The sequence below is a fragment of the Alexandromys fortis genome, unplaced genomic scaffold (genome assembly GCF_014885135.2).
Source record: "Alexandromys fortis isolate MF-2015 unplaced genomic scaffold, M_Fortis_MF-2015_v1.1 scaffold_158, whole genome shotgun sequence".
NCBI lineage: Eukaryota > Metazoa > Chordata > Mammalia > Rodentia > Cricetidae > Alexandromys > Alexandromys fortis.
Genome location: NW_026068039.1, coordinates 816244 through 837675, shown reverse-complemented (window position 1 = coordinate 837675; position 21432 = coordinate 816244). Strand labels below are relative to the sequence as shown.

General features: G+C 51.0%; 1 protein-coding gene across 1 annotated transcript; it reads left to right on the top strand.

Annotated features, from left to right (window-relative positions):
- Positions 1 to 1337: 1337 nt before the first annotated feature.
- Positions 1338 to 20499, top strand: Atp6v1b1 (ATPase H+ transporting V1 subunit B1). The gene is made up of 14 exons (XM_050165418.1): positions 1338 to 1487; positions 7745 to 7800; positions 13839 to 13937; positions 14087 to 14180; positions 14701 to 14778; positions 15547 to 15686; positions 16484 to 16585; positions 17169 to 17266; positions 17987 to 18110; positions 18340 to 18490; positions 18638 to 18720; positions 19814 to 19918; positions 20071 to 20200; positions 20286 to 20499. Exons 1-14 carry the CDS (start codon positions 1370 to 1372, stop codon positions 20447 to 20449), a joined length of 1542 nt encoding a protein of 513 aa, XP_050021375.1. The 5' UTR covers positions 1338 to 1369; the 3' UTR covers positions 20450 to 20499.
- The last annotated feature ends 933 nt before the right edge of the window (positions 20500 to 21432 follow it).

Here is a 21432-nt window from a genome sequence, read left to right as displayed (position 1 = left end):
GGAGTCAATTTTATTCAAACCACCACACCTGCTGTGAGGGTCCCTCTGCCGAACAGATCAGACCAGTACCTGTAAATTCAGTCTCACCCAAATTCTCAGGATGCAGGCAGAATAAATTCAGCTTCTTTTCTAGAACATATGAATCACTTCTAGCCCATTTTGTCATTAAGCCCTTGTTCTCCTCTGAAACTTCACGCTCTGGGCTTCAACTGTCCATATCTCTCAGCATCCTAGGCTTCCACCAGAATGGCCAGTTTCCTTCTTCTTACACCATGCTAGGGCTTCTCCAGGCTGCAGCTGAAAAACTCTTCCCATTCCTCTCACAAACCGGTCTCAGAGGCCGATGACCCACATGGCCAGGTTGTAGTAACAACTCCACTCCTGGTGCCAATTTTCTATATGCGTTGCCTTTTCATGGTTATGACAAAGTCCCTGCCAAAGGATGAGTTTGTTTTGGTTCGTGATTTGAGATTACACTGTGGTGGGAAAGGCATGGTGGCGGCAGGAGTTGGGAGGACTCTGCTTATCTCCTAGATGATTCCAAGTGCTGTCGAGCTGGAGGCCAAAGTTAACCATCACAGCTAGCTACCCGCAATGGCAGCCTTTTCCCATCTAGCGTATGTCACAGAGCAAACGAACACTGGGACCACAGACGAAAGCTCATGTCATTTCCCCTGCTGTGTAGACCCACGGAAGCATCAACCAGGACCTGCTCCTCTGGAGCCACACCCAGCCCCCACCAGAAGAGTTCTTTGTCAGAATGGTAAAATGGCGTGTGAGAGAGGACCAGTGCTGGAGGGGGCGGCGAGCATGGCCGACAGCTCAGACTGATCTAGGGAATATGGTGGCTTCCTGCAGGAGGTGGCCTGGAACTGACCAGGAGATGAACTTTAAAGGGACCCGGTATGGCTCAGCACAAAGGGTGCAGGTTGTGGTGACAGTGAGAAGACAAGACTAGGGCATGAGGAGACCAAGGAGTCAAATGGTGAGGGACAAGGACTTTGTTGAAAGAAGGCAAAGCTGAAGCCACACTCACTGTGGGAGCTGTGCCGAGGGACATCTGGGCACAGAAGGTAGAAAGAATGCTTGCCCCTTGCTCTGTCCTTCTTTGCTTTTGGTACCCAGGGGGCAGCCACTACAGGATCTGCTCAGCCTGGGCATGAGAAACCTTCAGAGTTGGTGCGTGCCAACTTCCCTGTTTACAGTCAACCTGGCAGAGGAGGGGTGTGGGGTGGGGGGCAGGGACAGAAGGAAGGGGAGGGGTGGCCGCTGGCACCGGCTGAGCAGCCTGCTCCAGCTCCAGCAGGAACTGAAGTCTTAGGGTTGCCACCAGCCTGCTCGAGCACTCCCTCCCAGCTCTCCACACGCCATGGCCACGAAAGTAGACATCAGGCCTGGGGAACTCACCAGCAATAGCTGTGACCCAGTCACAGCTCGAGAGCATACACAGGCTGTGACCCGAAACTACATCACCCACCCCCGTGTCAGTGAGTATGCATGTCCAGCTGGCAAGAGGAGCCAGCTGCTGGGACCGTGTTTTCACCTCTGAAAAGGAGGACCGAGTAGAGAGGTCAGGGGACTCTAGGTCCAGCTGTGCAGTGGCAGCCGCTGTGCATGGGTCACCTCTGCAGGTGGAGGGATGGAGGCTCCCATTCAGGCTGAGGAGAGGGCCAAGTAGCAACTGTTATCATCAGGACCCCATCTAAAACCCAGGGTCCAAAGAGAGCTTGAGAGAGACAGAGAAAGCAGAGAGAGATAGAGAGAGGGTAGGAGGGAGGGAGGGAGGGAGGGAGGGAGGGAGGGAGGGAGGGAGGGAGGGAGGGAATGAGAACACATGTGGGCATGTATGAGTGGGCAAACGGATCTGCAGTGATGTGTGTAACAGAGTAGTCAGCACTTGACTTGAGGAATTCAGTAGCCAGTGAGTTGTGCCTGCATCATCTCCTAGGGGAGAGAATCTGTACATAGAAGCATTACTAGCACGGCATTCTCCACGGGGGGATGGGGAGGGCAAAATGTACAACTGTGTGTGTGTGCTTGTGCACACAGGGTGGAGGTGTGTGTGCCCGCATGCGTGTGCACACGCATGTTTGGATATAATGTACATGTGTGTTCAATGGGAGAGAGAACATATGTGAACTTATGCTTACATGATATATGAGAACACATGTAACTGTGGCAATGTGTGGATACTGTTGGGGTAAGAGCATGTACTTGTTCATACATGTGTGCCTTCCTCATTTTGTGAGCAGGCAGCTCTGGGCCTGATCTGTAAGGGTGGCCCAAGTCAATGCCAGGGACAAAAAACAGCAAGGACCACAGGGCCAAAGCCACCTCCCACCATGTTCTTGTCCAAGGTCACTCTCTCTGGTAAAGTCTCAGGCAGCCCAGCTCGCTGGAGTAAACCAGCCTGAGTGGCCCCAGCTGAGCAGAGCCTCAGGCTCCTCCTAACAGGGTGTGCTGGGTGACAGGAAGGAGCTAGACACAGTCACCCATTCTTCCTGCTGACTCCAAAGCTCCCCAGGCCCACAGAGAAGGTGTGGCTATATACAGGGCATTGGACAGCTGAGCTCAGAGCGAGCAGAGTCTGTTCAGCCTTCAGGGGACAGAGCCCTGGATCTGGGACCAGCTGAGGCTGAGACAGACACAGTGTGCCACAGCTACTGAGAAAGGTGAAAGGGGCAGGCCAGGTCTCTCAAGGAGCCCTGAAGGCCCTGCCTCATGGACATAGAGTCTAGAGACATTCCCCCAGACAAAAGCTTGGGTCACCAGGACCCAGAAATCAGTGGAGAGAGGAGCCCCATTATGCCTAGAGTTTGGGCCATGTGATACCCTGCTCCTGCAGGCCCAACCCCCTGTGGGCAAAGGAGAGCTGCCAGGTTGGGTGGAGCAGGAGCCTGGACCTCCAGGCTCAGCTTTCCTTCTGGAATGTGGCCTTGCAGGGATCTACAAGGATCTCCTGGCTCAACCTTTGTGCAGCCTCCCCTCACCCCCTTTTTTCTTCAGGTGGGAAGGCTTAAGATAGAGCGGCTCTCACCAGTTTCCTCCTGACTTATTTATTGTCAACACCCTGCAGGTCCTGACACCCACCCCCCACCCAAGACATTATGATCACATCCACAGTGACAGTGTGTCCTCTGGGTTCTGCCAAGGTACCCTCACCTTGCCACGGGCTGAGAGTCCTCCCTCAGGGTAGGGCTGGCCTAGGGGCTGGCTAGCCCTCCAGGATACCCTCCTAGTCTGGCTCAGTCTAGTTCCTCATATTCCTCCATCCATCTTGGGTACCTGGATGGAGTTCTTCCTGGGAGACCAGGCCAAGAGTAGGAATGGAAAGAGTCCAGAGGCCCCTCCCCTGTACTGTTGCCCTCCTCCCATCCTCCCCCCCCCAGGCAGGCTGTCCCCTCTCTGCCCTCCTCCTCCAGTTAGGCCCCTCTACTCTGAAACTCCAAGCATTGGGACTGGACATGAGTGCTGGCAATAATGACCTTTGAAGCAGGGTCCTCCTTCAGCAGAGCAACCTGCCCTCCCCCAGGGCCTTGGCCTGTTGTAGAGGTAGTGCAGCAACGTGGGATCACTGGGGAGCATTACATGTGGGGGTGTGGACAGCTTGTGCAAAAGGACACGTGACAGCCTGGTTGGAGGGATGGAGTCAGGTCATGTCATTCATCCAGGGTTTGAGAGTCTCAGTGGAGTCCGAACTAGTCGGTTCTGATTCCAAGACCACCATCTTCCAGCGGTGACCCCCTCCCCTAGATCCCCCAGCTGGGATGGGGGTGGATGAGCAAGACCCTCTGCCCTAGGCTTGCCCCTACCCTGGCCTCCAGCCTGCTGAGGGAGGGGACAGGACACTGCAGGTGTGGCGGGTCCAGCACTAATTAGGACCTTAGGACCTCATAGGGGCCCTGCTGAGCCTTTGAGGGAAGGCTGTGGGGAGGTGGGGGTAGGGAGCTCTCTTCCACACTGCAACTCCCAAGACAACTTCAGTGTCAGAGACAATGGGAGGGGGTGGGCCAGGGGAGAGGTCCGCTGAAGTCTGGGGAAAGCCCATTCAGGGAATGCCCTGAGGTCAGCGGAGCGAGGGCTCCTGGCAGCTCATCACCCTGTGTCTTTCTTCAGGGTCAAGTGGTACATCCCTGGGTGGGCAGCGACTTAATCCCTGAGTGCTCCAGCACCAGCTGAAGCTCTCCATGTAAGGGCACAGTCAGGGTGCCCACCAGTCAGGGTGCCCACCAGTCAGGGTGCCCACCAGTCAGGGCTGTCTTTGTTCCTCAGTTTCCCTTTGCCCGAGTCCTAACTGGACAATTCACAGATGGGTGTGCTGGCACACCTATGATCCCAACACTTAGAAGGATGATGCAGGAGGACTGCCATGAGTTTGGGGTCAGCCTGATATATAAGTGTGAAAGTCCCAAGGAAGCCTAGACCGTAGATTGAAACCTTGTCACACACACACACACACACACACACACACACACACACACACACACACACATCCAGTAAAATCAGATGGTTCTGAGAAAAGATCTAGTCTTGTGTTGGGGTCTACACTCCCTTGGGGTGCCAGTCTGTGGTCCTGGGGGTTTCCAGGGGAGAAGCACTGCAGGAGGCAGGCAGGGGCAAGGCCTGAAGACCTTGTAATCTGTGTTTTCTACAGTGAGACCCACAATGCAGAGAGGAGAGCTGTGCCTTCCTCCAGCGGCTCTGCCACTCCCGCCTCCAGCTAGGAGTGGATCCTGCAGTCTGGAAAGAAGGCTGTGGTGCTGAGTGGAGACTCAGAGACCTCATGGTAGTCGCCAGGTGATCTGGCCTGAGGGAAGCTAAGATCTTCCAACCTGACTCCCAGAGGGTGGGGTAGGCCACTCAGCATTGTCCAGTCCCCTTCACATCAGGCAGGGTACCCCCAGCATCGCACCCTCCATCCCTTCCTCCTTCACTCAGGCAGGGTGCTCAGGCTATAATTCCCTACCCTCCATCTCCAGGTGGAATTGCTGGACCTCAAGCCTAACAGATTTCACAGGACAAAAAGCTATCAAAGAAGAAAGCAGAATGTGCTATCTCCCAAGGTTGTGAAACCAAGAGTGATCCCTTTGGGCTTTGTGGCTCTCATCTCTCCTGAGACAAGCCACTTGCTCTGACCCCACCCTGTAGACCCTTGACCCTGACTCACTGCTGATTTCCCCCCAGCTCTATGGATCTAGCAAAATGCCAGTTCTTCCCAGACTTGGAAACACTCACCTGCCAGTCCAAAAGTTTCCCCACCCTGGTGGAGTGCTGGTCCTGGCTCTGCCTCTGCTGGTCTCACCAGCTCCACTCCATACTACCCTCAGAGTGTCTGTCGTGCCCACCCCACCACCAACCCCTGCCCTCAATACTGCATACATTCTCACCTTTTCCTCTGTGGTCCTCAGCAGGCAGGAGCTGGGGGTGTGGCCCTTGCGCTGGTCATCAGGACTCCCGTTTGGTTTAGGGATAAGGGGATACCTGTTGATTCTGATGTAGGACATTTGGAAATAATGAACTGATAGAACCACTTAGTGCTTTCCTGAGTGCAGAGTGAGACAGAGACCATCCATCCCTGACAGCTCTCCCTGCACTGGAAGCCAACCTAGAGGAGTCCTGAGTCACCTCCCTCTTCTCTGTCCCCCAAGGCACTGAGCAGTTAGCAGCCAGGGGTTCTTTCAGCTCTGCAGTGGGAACTTTCCTCAACTCCCTGGGGCTGGCTGGAAGGCTCCCCTTAACCTGAGGGTTCCCCTGACTTGAAAATGCTTCTTCCCTGGGCATCTACTCTGGTCCCCGGGGCCACTCCACCTTTCATCTCTTCTGCCTACTGGGCTCTGCACCTACCTCACCTGACCATCTTGCCCCCGTGTGGCCCATCCATCCTACCCTTCGTCTCTAGAGTTTCAGTAAGGCCATGCTCATTCTGCCCTTCTTTTGGATATTAGGCTCTACACTTGGGCTGTCATTTGTTTGCCTTGCCTAGGGGCAGCTGGATGGCATTCAACACTAGAATTTAAAGAAAGGAAGGGAGAAGGAAAGACTCCTGGGGGGGGGGGAGACGGAGTGGGGAAGAACAGAGCCTGGGCTGATCTGTAAGAAGCCCTTCAATGGGGGACACTGGGTTTCTTCCAAGGATTCAGGATGCGGAGGAAGAGGGGGAGGACAGGAGCCAAGGGAATGTACCTCATGATGTAGAAGTCGTCTTAGGGGGTTAGGGGTGGGGGGAGACTGAGGGGGAGCCATTGCACACGGGTGGTAGGGTGGCCTGAGGGACAAATGCAGGGTGCTGAGCTAGCCCTTCACCCCACGAGGGGCTTCTCCTGGATCCTGCCTCGGATAAAGGTGGACCTCCTTCAGGAGCGGAGGGAAGAAAGGTGATAGGAGGCAGTAGGTAGCTCTGGCAGGGGATGGTACATCCTACTGTGGCAATTCTGGGCGCAGCCTGGAGTTTACAGACAGTCCTTACACTAGGAGGGTCCTTGCCGAGACCAGCAAAACGGCCTTGTACGTTCGATCTTTCTGCGCATGTGCTGGGAAACAGCTCAAATGACTGGCCAGGCGTGAACAGGGACACTGGCTCCCTTTGGGGCCAGGCCTGCTGTGGGACGGTGTGGGCTGATGTGGGGCTCAGGGCAGCCCCTTCCCAAGATGTGCCACAGGCATGCCAGTGACTCTGAGCCAGGCTTTTCAGTCCCGGGCCCATTGTGCCCACCTCCCCTGAGCTCTGTGGCTTGTGAGTGACCCAATTTCTTCCCAGCACCCAACTCATCTGGTCTGGCCAAATTACTGTCTCCACTGTATCACTGGTGCCCCATAGACTCCCTGGGAGAGACTAGCTATGGTACTCCTCCTCTGCCCCGGTCCAGGAACCACACCCTCTTCAGAGTCCCTGAGCTAACCCCAGCAGGGCCAGAGGTAGGCTTCCTAGCTGATAGTCCTTGGATCTCATCCTGTGAGCTCAGCTCTCTTCTGAGAGAGAGAGAGAGAGAGAGAGAGAGAGAGAGAGAGAGAGAGAGAGAGAGAGAGAAAGAAGAAGAAGAAGAAGAAGAAGAAGAAGAGAAGAGAGATTCTTCCTGGTTTTCTGCTATCTTCACAACAGGATGCCCAGTGATGGGACCTGGTGGCCAGGCTTGGTGGAGGAAGCAGATGGCTACAGCACCCTCACCTCACAGGGCTCATCAGTGCAGGGTGGAGGGAGGGCAGTGGGGTCTGGGAAGGGCCCAGGAGGCCACAGCTGTGCCCAGAGGCTTTTGGAAAATTCAAGTGGAGATGGGAAGAGGGAGTAGGTGAGGTGGGGGTTGAGGCCAGAGGGGAGCACAGGGGGTGGAGAGCTCAGGGGGCCTGGGCAAGACTCCGAGGAGGCCTCTGCCCTTAAGCCCTCCTCCAGCATCCTGCAGGTGTTGAGACAGTGGGGGGTCTGTGGCAGGGGCTTGACCCTTACAGCAATGGTGGCTGGCGCTGTCACAGCTAATGACCCTGATGGCCCAGCCTGAGGAGGAGGAGGTGGGGTGCACAGAGGCAAGGGACAGGATGCTTCTCTCTCTCTCTCTCTCTCTCTCTCTCTCTCTCTCTCTCTCTCTCTCTCTCTCTCTCTTTCTCTCTGTGTGTGTGTGCGCGCGTGCGCGCACGCGTGGGTCTCAGTGACTGTGTCTGTGTGTTTCAGTGAACGCACATACATTTTCCTTGTGTTAGAACATAGTGGAACTTAGAGATGAGAACCTCACCCACTCTTCCCCTCCCCCAGCCTACAGGACAGTGTGCAGTGTCAATGGGCCTCTCGTGGTGCTGGACCAGGTCAAGGTAAGATTCTTAAATCTCCTTCCTAGCCCCTAGGCCATATCCAGGGTTTCTTTTAAGCTTCCCACCCAGGGGTCTTGTTTTATTCTTTCTAACTCTGTCGCCCCTCAAGTCTCCTGCAAAGTTTCTTCTTCACACTTTGTCTGTGGGAGGCTACACCACTATTCAAGGCCAGGCTGGGGTGAGTGCTGACCCTGAAAATTCTGTTCCACCCAGACTGGCCAGTCTCCCCCTTTTCCTTTTTCTCTCCCCCGCCCCCTCCGCCCCACTCACTAGAGATCAAACCCAGGGTCTAATGCACGCCAGGCAAGCATCCTATCTGAGCTACATTTCTTTCCCTGCCTGATTTTGTTTAGCGGGCTTATTGCCTTGTTTCTTTTAGGCCCGAGTTAACATTCGGTGGCCTGAATTTTCTTCTTCATGCCGCCAGCCCTTACTCTCCAGCGAAAGGACAAACACTGAGGACATCGGTAGTTTCAGAGCAGAGGAGGAAGGAGCGGGACTTTGCTGTAGAACGCTTTACCGGGGTGTCCTTCTGTCTCGCTGCTCTTGCGCGCTCTCTTGTGGTAGAGACGCCAAACAACTGGACTTCCGCACCTCGTATCACTTCGGATTCGGGTTGGGGAGGGCCTCTCCTAGAACCACCCCACCCCGCAGGGGCAAGAAAGCGCTCTGATGAGGAGACACCTTCGTGTCATCTTTGCACCAGTACAAACGACACCATCAGTGGCAGTCATCATTGCAAATCTGAGCAGGGAAGCCCTGGGCGAGGGGCCCGCCCTAGTCACTAGTCCATCCGCCACTTTCCCCTGACCCATAAGGTCAGTAGTGTGTGGCCATCAGGGAACAAAATGACAGCCGCAGACAATGATAACTTGTGGCACTATAACATGTCACCAAATGTTATTACATTTTAATAAAAAAAAAAAAATACATGCTCTTGTATCCCGAGAAACAAAGACAGTTAACCATCTGTCCCTTTGTCTCCAGTCCCGTGGGACAGCTGTGAGACCTGCAGGCTATGCTCATAGTCAGGTGAACAGCGCATGTGCGGAGAGATGCATGTACTCCTGCTGAATGGTTACCTAGCAGGTTGTGTTTCTGGGTTTACTGATATTTGTGGTGCTTAATCTTCAGTGCCAACTGTACAGGATTTAGAATCATATAGGAGACCGACCACTGAGTGTGTCCATGAGGGCATTTCCAGGCAGGTGTAATTGAGAACCGAAGACTTGCCCAAATTGTGAATGGCACCATCCCATAAGGGGATCCCAGGCTGAATAAAAAGGGAAAGGGGTCGGGCGGTGGCGGTGCACACCTTTAATCCCAGCACTCGGGAGGCAGAGGCAGGCAGATCTCTGTGAGTTCGAGGCCAGCCTGGTCTACCAGAGCTAGTTTAGTTTCAGGACAGTCTCCAAAGCTACAGAAAAACCCTGTCTCAAAACAAAACAAAACAAAACAAAACAAACAAAAACAAACAAACAAAAACGGGAAATGGGAAATGAAAGCCGAGCACCAGGGTTCATCCTTCCTTGTGACCTCACGTTCTGCCCAAGCCTTTTCCTACGTGGTAGACTGCATCCTCTCAGACCAAGAGCCAAAACAAAGCCTTCTTTAAGTTCCTTTTGTCACAGCAAAGAGGAAAAAAGACTAATATGGATTTATTCCACAATCCCATTCTGGTTATGGGTTCCACTGTTAGAAAAAGCTCACGAATACACATCCTTTTATATTGATTCATTGAGGTAGGGCGGTGGTGGTGCACGCCTTTAATCCCAGCACTCGGGAGGCAGAGGCAGGCGGATCTCTGTGAGTTCAAGGCCAGCCTGGTCTACAAGAGCTAGTTTCTAGGACAGGCTCCAAAACCACAGAGAAACCCTGTCTCGAAAAAAAAAAATAAAATAAAATATATTGATTCATTGATGAGAGCAACAAAGATAGAATTGTATGCTCAAAAGGTGGCTGCATTTTTTTAAATTATAGACTGATTGGCCTGTTAGCTCAGGCTTCTTATTAACTCTTATAACTTATATTAGCCCATAATTCTTGTCTGTGTTAGCCACGTGGCTTGGTACCTTTTTCGGTGAGGCAGTCACATCTTGCTTGCTCTGTGTCTGGCTTCCTCTCTGGTAGCTGCATTTAAGGTAGATATTGCCAAAAGGGGTGTCTCAGGCGCAGAGTGAGTGCTTAGGGGGCACACAGGGATTCTGTCCTCAGCACTACCAGTAAACAAACACACAGATCCTGGATCAGGACAAGAGTGATGCTCTGATAGGTAAGTGATTGGACCACCATCCCACATCCCTGGAGAGCCTGGGTGTGTGCTCATCTGTGACCGAGCCCTCTCCCGGCACCCCTTCTTTTCCTCTTCTTTTCTGGGTATTTTGTTTGTTTTTTGAGACAAGATCTCTTTTTTTCTTTTTTTAATTAATTTTATTGAGCTATACATTTTTCTCCGATCCCTTCCCTACCTCTCCCCCTCCCCTTCAACCCTCTCTCATGGTCCCCTTGCTCCAAATTTGCTCAGGAGATCTTGTCTTTTTCTACTACCCATGAGATTAGATCTATGTATGTCTCTCTTAGGGTCCTCATTGTTGTCTAGATTCTCTGGGATTATGAATTGTAGGCTGGTTTTCTTTGCTTTATGTCTAAAAGCCACTTATGAGTGAGTACATATGATGTTTGTCTTTCCGGGTCTGGGTTACCTCACTCAATATGGTGTTTTCTAGTTCCATCCATTTGCCTGCAAATTTCAAGATGTCGTGATTTTTTTTTTTTTTTTTTTTTGCTGTGTAGTACTCCATTGTGTAAATGTGCCCCATTTTCCTCATCCATTCTTCAGTTGAGGGCCATTTAGGTTGTTTCCAGGTTCTGGCCATGACAAACAATGCTGCTATGAACACAGTTGAGCACATGTCCTTGTGGCATGATTGAGCATCCTTTGGATATATACCCAAAAGTGGTATTGCTGGGCCTTGAGGAAGGTTGTTTCCTAATTTTTTGATAAATCACCACACTGACATCCAAAGGGGCTGTACCAGCTTGCACTCCCACCAGCAATGCAGTGTTCCCTTTGTCCCACAACCTCTCCAGCATAAGTTGTCATTAGAGTTTTTGATCTTGGCCATTCTTACAGGTGTAAGAAGGAATCTCAGAGTTGTTTTGATTTGCATTTTTCTGATAACTAAGAATGTTGAGCATTTCCTTAAGAGTATTACTGCCATTTTAGATTCCTCTGTTAAAAGTTCTCTGTTTAGGTCTTTACTCCATTTTTTTTATTGGATTATGAGACAGGATCTCTTGTAGTCCAGGCTGGCCACAATCACTATGTCTGAAGGCTAACCTTGAACTCTGGGGTACCTTGTGCCTTCGCTTAAGGGCTGATTCTCTCTGGCTCCATAGTCCTTATTTTTAAACAGTGGTTTTGTTGGGTTTTGATTGTTACCACAGGGTTTTAACACCCTTTCCTTTCCTTTCCTTTCCTTTCCTTTCCTTTCCTTTCCTTTCCTTTCCTTTCCTTTCCTTTCCTTTCCTTTCCTTTCCTTTCTTCTTTCCTTCTCTGTTCTGGAACTCACTCTTGTAGACCAGGCTGGCCTCAAACTCAACAGAGATCTGCCTGCCTCTGCCTCTCTAGTGCTGGAATCAAAGGTGTGTGCCACCACTGTCCAGCTTTTATTTTCATTTGTGTGTTTGTATGTGTGTATACATGTCTGCCGTGTGTGTTCATTTGTGTGTATGTGCATGTCTACCGTGTGTGTTCATTTGTGTGTATGTATGTTTGTATGTGTGTGCATGTCTGCCGTGTGTGTTCATTTGTGTGTATGTGTGTGTACATGTCTGCCGTGTGCGTTCATTTGTGTGTATGTATGTGTGTGTACATGTCTGCCGTGTGTGTTCATTTGTGTGTATGTATGTATGTGTACATGTCTGCCGTCTGTGTTCAGGTACCATCAGGGGCCAGCTGGAGTTAGAGGATATTGTGAACTTTTTACCACTGAGCCATCTTTAGACTTCCACAGATAATTTTTTAATTTTCTCCTCCAACTTCTGGAATACTGATTTTTTAACCTTTTAATCGATTAATAAAATGGACTTCACTGGTAGGCTCCCTGATAGAGTAATCTTGTATTCCTGAAATCTGAAATGCTGGGTGTTTATCTTCATTTAAATTTGCTTTCCGGTTTGCTTGTTTTGGTTGTTTTCCCCTTAGGTTTGGCTTTGTGATTTGGTCTTTTTTAGTGAATGTTCAATTAGGCGATCTCTGTCCATGAGCAGGCAGCCTACAATTTGCCCATAAGAGTTTTATTTTGGTGTCAAGATCACACTTGCCTCATAAAATGAATTAAACCCAGTACCTTTTCCCCCAGGCTTTTGAAGAGCTTAAGCAAATTTCAAATTATCTGTTCTTGCTTGTTAGAACTTCCTGGCACAATTCTCTGTGACTGATGCTTTAAACTATTTAATAGCTTTAAAATTCAGATTCTTACTCAAGTTTAAAAGGAATAAAAATAGTATGTGTGAAAGGATTTTATATGGTTATCAGCATAATTCAATATCCAATAATGTTAATTCTGCTATTTATATATAAGTTCATCTTTACATATAAAAAATGAAGCTTGTGATCTGTCTGAATGGAGTAAAAGCATATGGAAAAATAAATGTGAAAAGGTTGAAGAAATTACAGAATCAGCCAAAATGGTACAAGTCTTTTATCCCAGCACTCAGAAGACAGGCAAGTGGATCTCTGTGCCTTCAAGTTCAGCCTGGTCTACATACCAAGTTCCAGGCTAGTCAGTGATCTTGTCTCAAAAAAAATTAAAAGATGAATCTTTTTATTAAATTATAATTGGTTTGGCTTTGAGTTGTATTTGCCTAAGTCTTCATTCATTTCTTCTAATATATATATATATTGCTTTTATTGTTTTCTGAATATTAGTAGAGCTTGCTGTAGGTTCTTTTTCTAATAGATATTTGTTCTCTTTTCTTTTAAAGATTTTATATTTATTTGTGTGTGTGTGCGCGCGCACATGAATGCAATGGCCACAGAGATCAGAAGACAGCATCAGATCCTCTTGCCCTGTTCCCCCCTATTCCTATTATGAATGCTTCCATGAGCATTCGTGCACAGATTATATACATATACATGTGTATGTATATATATATACATACACATGTATATATATGTTTATTTCTCAGGTAGATATCTAAGAATAAAACTGCTTAGGTCAAATAGGATCTCTATTCTAACCTTTTGAGGAACTGCGTGTTACGGTTCTAATTTCTCCATATCCCCGTAGTGTGTGTTTGTATCTGCTTTTTTTATTGCCAGCCACCATAGCAGGTGTGCAGTGGTATCTTTTCATTTTCTTGTTGACCAAGAAGAATGGACATAAACATGTTGCTACTTGCTTACTGGCCATCTCTGCATTTTTAGAGAAATGCCTGTTCAAATGCTTTCATCAAATCCTTTCGCCATAGGAGTCCCTAATGTATTTTATTAACCTGATTTTTGCTTAAATTCCTAACCATTACACAGATGTTAACCCCAGCTCCATAGCTAGGAATAGGTTGTTACTAGTTCATGGTGACACCTGGAAAACTGGGAGTCTTCCTTCTGGTGACAAGTGTGCTCCTCGGTGCCCAGAAGACCTGGGTGGCCACAGTGGCCACTTTGTGCTATCGGACCCCATCCCACCCCACCCCACCTGGCACTAACAGCCTGCCTGGAGGGTTCCCATCCTGGTCACTGCAGCCTTGTGGGGTGGGGCTTATTCTTAGCACCCTTGTTTTATAAAGAGGAGAAATCTAAGGTTCATGTGTTAATGACTTAAAGGTTCGGTAGCCACGCAAATAATTAGACATTGCCACAAACTTGCAGTAAGGAAGTAGATTTGGCTCAAACACGTGCTTCTGATTAAAGTCCCAGTTTTCTCCAGGGTGCCCCCTCACACCAGGGCCCAAGAAGACAGACAGTAGCTTAAGACCAGAAGAAGAAATGGGAAGTGACATGGGCTACACCCCGGTGGCTCTTCTCCCAACAGTTTGCCCAGTATGCTGAGATTGTCAACTTTACCCTCCCGGATGGGACTCAGAGGAGTGGCCAAGTGCTTGAAGTGGCTGGGACCAAAGCCATTGTTCAGGTAAGCATGCAATGGGGAGAGCAAACTCCCATTCTACAAGCCTGGGAGGGAAGAATGGCTACTCTGCTCAGAGATGCGTGCTGAGGGCCTGCAGTGGGAGGCCCTGTTCTCTCCACTACCCTCTCAGAATAACAAGCCATCACTCACAGGTGTTTGAAGGGACTTCAGGGATCGATTCCCAGAAGACCACCTGTGAATTCACAGGGGACATCCTGAGGACTCCTGTGTCGGAGGACATGCTGGGTGAGAGAGGAGTGGCAGGGTGGGTGCTCTTCTTTCCCTCCTGGCTTTTCTAACCAAGCCCTTCACTGCTTGTACATGTGTTTCCTAAGTGCCCTCTGAAGCCAGAGGTTACATTGTCTCTCTCCCGCTCCCATTCCTAGGGCAGGACCCAACATACAGAACACACTCAATAATGAAGGAGTGAGGCTAAGTCATTACAGGTGCAGCTGGAAGCCACCTACTGGGGGGCCAGGCTGAAAGGGTTGACCAAGCCCTCCCTTACCTGGCCTGATCCTGATTACTGATCAACCTGGGCTCAGGCCAGTGGTCAGGGTGACTCCAAATTGCCTTGCCTATGAAAATTCCAAGCAGAGGAAGGAAGACACCCTGCCCTTTGCAAGGACAGTCATGGAAGTTGGCCATGTGTGATAGCTGGGGGCTAAGGAGACTGGATGATGGGACTCCGGAGGAGAATGAGCAGCTGGTAGCTGTGCAGAGACTGGGAACCCTGACACCTTCCTGAACCCCTTTTCCCTCCCAGGTCGGATTTTCAATGGTTCTGGCAAACCCATTGACAAAGGGCCTGTCGTCATGGCAGAGGACTTTCTGGACATCAATGGTGAGAGAGTGGAGGCTCTGCACGGCTTGGAGGACACAGCCCTGGCACTTGCCCATCCAAGCCGTCATCTCTGGACCCAGCCTTGGACGTCCTGCACACACCTAGGCCAAGCATCGTTAGCCCCACGGCTGGCCGGATGAACAGGCAGACAGCAAAGGCCTCTGTGCCCAGACCCACCACAGAACCCCAAACTGCCCCTAGCACCCCATTCTGTCATTGCACAGCACCGCCAGCCACCCCTGTGGCCTTCAGTTCCCTGTGCTCTGTCCTGGGAGCTGGAGAGGGGGACGCTTACAGTCCCAGGATCCCAGCTGCTCCTCAGGAAACCTTCCTGACTCCCCAACCCATCCGTTTTCCAAGGCAGTAATAGAGGCCTATGAAGCTCCCTCATTTGACCAGGGCCACACAGCAGGCTCGTGGCAAAGCACACATCTGTTCACACATAGTCTTTGAGCCTCCCTCTGGTCCTCTGATCATCACTCTGGTGCCTAGGTGCTGCAGGGAGCTAAGGTGCTAGGGCAGTGCTATCTAAGATAGTATGGAGCCATGGCTTTTTAAACTTGAAGCAATTCAAATGAAAGGAAATTCCATTGCTAAATTGCATCTCATATGCACAAGAGCCATGGTGCCTGGGTGATGCTGTGCTGTACATGCAGGTTTTTCCGTGTTGCAGAAGGGGCTGTTGAACAGCTGGTTGGCAGAAAGACGGTGGTTGGTGGTGCATGGGAGGGCTGGAGCCTGAACCTGGCTCCATGATCACCCTCCCAGGCCAGCCTATAAATCCCCATGACCGGATCTACCCTGAGGAGATGATCCAGACAGGAATCTCCCCCATTGATGTCATGAACAGCATTGCCCGTGGCCAGAAGATCCCCATCTTCTCTGCAGCGGGGCTCCCCCACAATGAGGTAAGGGGGGCATAAGCAAGGATCAGGAACAAGCAGAGGCTTCCAGGCTACCCCAGAGCACTTCTGTGCTGAGCAAAGAGTAGCATCCACCCTGGCTGCTGTTTCCTGTCAGCTAAGGGTCAGAGTTGCATAAGAGACCCCCCCACACACACACACAATACACACAGGCACACATTGCCTCTGGAAAAGGCTGCATGCTGTCCCCAGTGAATGGAGTGCTCACTGGCTTTAGAGAGCCCGAGTGGACTCCAGCGCAGAAGTCCTGCTCAGCTGAGCCGCAGCCTGTCTTAGGCTGTACTCATACTAGTGTTTGCCTGACTGCCACCACCAGACAAGAACCATGTGGTTCTCTCAGAGCCACTGGTGCGACAAGACTTCGAGATACCCCTTCCTCACCATTCCTGACTGTGTCAACCCTCTCTCGAGTCTCCCTCCCCGACACATTTTGGGACAGAGGCTCTCACAGCCACACACATTTTAGCCTCACACGGCTCCAGCAGGCTGTGGGAGGTGCAGGCTCTGAGAGGCCCAGCTATACTAAGTTAAACTGCTCGAGTCCACACGGAGACTATTGCTCTCTGGGTCCGTTGCCCTGCTCCTTGGGACAGGTGCCTTCAATCCAGACTGTCTCCAACCCTGAGAAAGACCGCCAGACCCAGGGAAGTTGCCGCTCTTCTGGGCTTGGATTCTCCCCCGCCAAAGTTCCTAACCGTCCATTCTCTTAAGTGATGCCCGTCAGGCCAGATGTCACAGGGCTCTGGCTCTGACCGACTCCTTCCTGGTCCATCCTGTCTCAGATTGCTGCTCAGATCTGTCGCCAAGCCGGACTGGTGAAGAAATCCAAGGCAGTGCTGGATTACCACGAGGACAACTTTGCCATTGTCTTTGCAGCCATGGGGGTAGGTGGAGCTGGAGGCACGTCCTGGAAACCGTGAGAAACAGCCTTGCCTTCCTGGGCTCTAGCACAGCCTATTCTGACGGGGAACACTGAGTCATGCACCCTGAGAGGCCCCTGAAGATTATCCCACTCTGGAGATAGAGACCACAGCAGGACTAAAGTGGGTAGGGATGGACTCAGTGACCAGGGCAGAGTGATCCTGGAGGCATCCCAAGGCCACAGCAGTTATAAGATGAACCATACTTGGCCTGGGGTAGAAGCCCAGGGAACCTACAGAAACAAGATGTCTTCTGAAAGGGGATACCAAGGGCCCTCAGAGGGTTCAACTGGAGACTGAGGAGCTGGGTATGGAAGTAGCTGGCCAAGGGAGGGACAAGAAGAAGCTGGAGGTTAAAAGGGCTGAGGTTTGTAGGGGACCTGATGAGTCCTTCTTGGGCCCTATGGCCACCTCAATGACGATTTACCTGTACACCTAATGACTGTTAAGTTGGTCAGTCCCAAGCTTTGCTGAGAAAAGTCGGTCATGGCTAAGCCCCGCCCTTGGCCACAAGGCCTGCCTATGGCTCCCCTGGCTACCTGTCTAGGTAAACATGGAGACAGCCAGGTTCTTCAAGTCAGATTTCGAGCAGAATGGAACCATGGGAAACGTCTGCCTCTTCCTGAACTTGGCCAATGACCCTACGTGAGTCCTTCCTATGCTCAGACTGCCCTGAGGCCTTCTGCTTTCCCAGACTTGGATCACTGGGGTTCAGGATTTCAGAACTGCAGTCCTAGGCCAGAGCTGTGAGGATAACCCTTGATTGTACAGACAGGGAAAGTGAGGCCTGGGCAGGGTACGGAGCCAGACCAGGACCCCACCTGCCCCTCTGCTCCTCACACCTGTGCTGCAGCAGCTGCCCCAGCCAGGAAACCTCTCAGCCCTGTGTCATCTCAAGGTCATCATGGGAGACTGTTGTTTGTGGCATTTATTTAGAAAAGGCCCTGTTTTGAAAGCTTTGAAGATGAAGTTTAAATCTGGGGTTTGCATGGATGAAATTAAAAATCGAATAACCTATCACCAGTATTAAGGGTACCCCCAAACTAAACAACAGAATTCTGGAGGCTGAGAGGGCATTGCTAAGGGAAGGTCCGTAGGCCCAGACTCCGGAGCTGAAACCCAGGAGAGCTTCAAGCAGGAAAGGACAGTTTTGACTCACCTTGGACACTGGACAGAGAGCATCGGTGTTGCCAGGAAGTGTCCACTCTTGAGAACCATTGTCTTGACCAGGAGTCCCGGGATGGGCTCATCTCACCTGTTCCCCTGCCCCCATTCCCCCAGCTGACCTTACACTCCATTCTGGGGCTTCATGGGGCCCAGGCCTGGGTCGCCAGGCTCCCTGAGCCCTGTCCTGCTTGCATCCAGGATTGAACGGATCATCACCCCTCGTCTGGCACTGACCACAGCTGAGTTCCTTGCTTACCAGTGTGAGAAGCACGTGCTGGTCATACTGACTGACATGAGCTCCTATGCAGAGGCTTTGCGGGAGGTACGCTGGCTTCCGGTGTCAGATTCAAACCACCCCTCCCTGTTTCTCCCTTGGTCTCACAGACACCCCGATAAAATAAATTCACTCTCTCCGGGGGGGGGGGGGTCAGGGCTCAGTCGCAGCCTGTGCGGGTACTAATCTCTTCTGTTTCCTCAGTCCAACCTCCTAATCTCCCTTCCTGAGTCCAGCCTTTCACCTTCTGAAATCCGTGCTGTTGTGGGTATTGCAGGTCTCTGCTGCCAGAGAGGAAGTGCCAGGTCGCCGTGGCTTCCCTGGATATATGTACACAGACCTAGCCACCATCTACGAGCGAGCTGGCCGTGTGGAGGGTCGGGGTGGCTCCATCACGCAGATTCCCATTCTCACCATGCCCAATGACGGTAGCTCCAGCACCTCCTGCCCTCCAGAACCCACCGTCCATTTCCACCAGCCACCCCATCACTCCCATGCTGAGAACAGAACTCACGTGTCCCCAGGCAGATGAGAGCCCAGCTTCCGTACACTGAGGACAGGGTATTTGCTTCCAGATATCACCCACCCCATCCCAGACTTGACTGGCTTCATCACAGAAGGACAGATTTATGTGGACAGACAGCTACACAACCGGCAGGTACTGTTCCTCCTAATAGCTACCTCCTTTCTCTTCATATTTGCCCCTTTGCCACCAAGACATCAAAAAAGGGTCATATATCATTCCTGAGCAAGAAGGAGGAGAAGCCTGTCCAAAATTACACTATCAAGAGCTAGACACTGGGGGGCCTGTGCTTCATGGCTAGCCTATGGCTATATGACCTTCAGAAAATGTTCTAATCTCTGGGTCCCTGTTTAAGTATCACACCCATGCACTGGGGTGTGGGTACATTAGCATATATGAAGCATATAGAAAGCATACTGGGGTACGTTAGCATATATGAAGCCTATAGAAAGCATATTGGGGGTAAATTAGCATATATGAAGCCTATAGAAAGCATATTGGGGTAAATTAGCATATATGAAGCATATAGAAAGCATACTGGGGTATATTAGCATATATGAAGCCTATAGAAAGCAAAGTGGGGTACATTAGCATATATGAAGCATTCGGAAAGCACTAAATATAAAGCATTTCTCTCCCAAGGTTATTGGCTTTGGTGACACTAAATAGGGTTGACAGGGCTGGGCTGTAGCTCATTTGGTTAAGGGACTGCCCAGCATGTAGGAAGCCCTGGGTTCCATCCCCAGCACTGCATAATCCAGGCAATGTAGCTTGCAATCCTAGTGCTAGGTAGGTGGAAGTGGGAAGATCAGAAGTTCAAGGTCATCCTTAGTTACAAAGCAAGTCTGAGTCCAGATAGCCTGGGCTACAAGACACCCTGTCTCAAAACATGCACACACGCATTCACACACACACACACACACACACACACATCTTCAACTTGCTTGTAAAATAATTAAATGTTTTGAAATGTGGGTGTTCCATTAACTAATTTCATCTCGCTGCCCCTAGCTCCAGCTCCCTTCCTGCATGGACTCACCTATGTAGAAAACCCCCCTCTCTTCCACCTGATAACCAAGACCTAGAATCTATGGGGATTAAAGTAGGCGGAATGTAGCTCCCCTCTTTCCCTAGGATGAACAGGAGTCTTCTGAGAAGGGCGCGCAGGAGCAGGTGAAGGAAGGGAGAGCCTGGGTCCTGCCACCAGCTCCTCTCTTCCGCTCCCCAGGTCTATCCCCCCATCAACGTGCTACCGTCCCTGTCACGGCTGATGAAGTCGGCCATAGGCGAGGGCATGACCAGAAAGGACCACGGAGATGTCTCCAACCAGCTGGTAAGGAGAGGAGCGGTGGATGCAGCAACCTCGATTTAGAAGCTGGGGTTGGGAGTCCCACCTAAACAAGAAGTTCCCGTATGGGCAAAGCTCATCCCCAGCAATGGGAGCTCAGCCTGCAAGGGTGGTGAGCCCACGCTGACCTTCCATAGTATGCCTGCTACGCCATCGGGAAGGACGTGCAGGCCATGAAAGCGGTGGTGGGGGAGGAGGCACTCACTTCGGAAGACCTGCTCTACCTGGAGTTTCTGCAGAAGTTCGAGAAGAACTTCATCACCCAAGGTGGGGCGCGGCAGGGGGCGGGACCGGGACGGCCTGGCCCTCCCCTTCTGGATGCGAGGCCTTCACGCTCACGCTTGGTCCTCAGGTCCGTACGAGAACCGCACCGTGTTTGAGTCGCTGGACCTGGGCTGGAAACTGCTGCGCATCTTCCCCAAAGAGATGCTGAAGCGCATCCCGCAGAGCATGACGGACGAGTTCTACTCCCGCCAGGGGGCGCAGCAGGACCCCGCGTCCGACACGGCCCTCTAGAGCAGCTCCAGGCAGCAGCCTCTGGCTTATGGTCAAGCCCATGTCTTATGCCCTATGTTGACAGGAGTGTCTTTTGGTGAGGGTGGGGCTCTTTTTAGGGGCATGCTGAGAATGAAAGTGGGTGGGGGAGCGGGGGGCGGGAGGCGGGAAGGGTCCAGTCTATTAAACCGCACTCTACTGAACGTCACTTCAGTCTTTACTTTTATTTTAGAAGCCCCGCCTCCAAAGATATAACTGAAATGGAAAACAAAAACAGTAACTGAGATGAAATTTATCTCCGGTGAAAAAAAGATTGAGAAAACTTTGCTAAGTGTTGTAGGTGAAATGATACCATGTGGTTTGTAAAAGTCTTTAAAAAGAAAAATCCAACTAGACGTAGTGGAGCGCCCTTTTAATCCCCAGCAGTTGGGAGGCAGAGGCAGGTAGATTTCTGTGAGTTTGAAGCTAGGTCTACATACAAAAAAAGAAAGAAGGAGAGAGAGAGAGAGAGAGAGAGAGAGAGAGAGAGAGAGAGAGAGAGAGAGAGAGAGAGAGAGAGAGAGAGAGAGAGAGAGAGAGNAGAGAGAGAGAGAGAGAGAGAGAGAGAGAGAGAGAGAGAGAGAGAGAGAGAGAGACAGAGAGAGAGAGAGACAGAGAGAGACAGAGAGAGAGAGAGACAGAGAGAGACAGAGAGAGACAGAGAGAGAGAGAGAAGAATGAATAAAAGAGGAAGGGAAGGGAATGAAGGAAAGGAAGGAGGGAGGGAAAGAAAAGAAAAAAGAAAAAGAAAGAAAGAAAGAAAGAAAAACTCAGCTGAATCAGTGCCCTAGCAGCTGACAGCAGAGTTCCTCTTAGGGGAGCATCTACAGTTCAAATGAGAGCTGAGATGATGTGGCTGAGTGGTAAAGTTGCACACCCTTCAGAAGCCCTGGGTCCTGACCCCTGCACCACATAAACCAGGAGAGATGGCATGGACCTGTAATCCTAATATTTGGAAAGTGGAG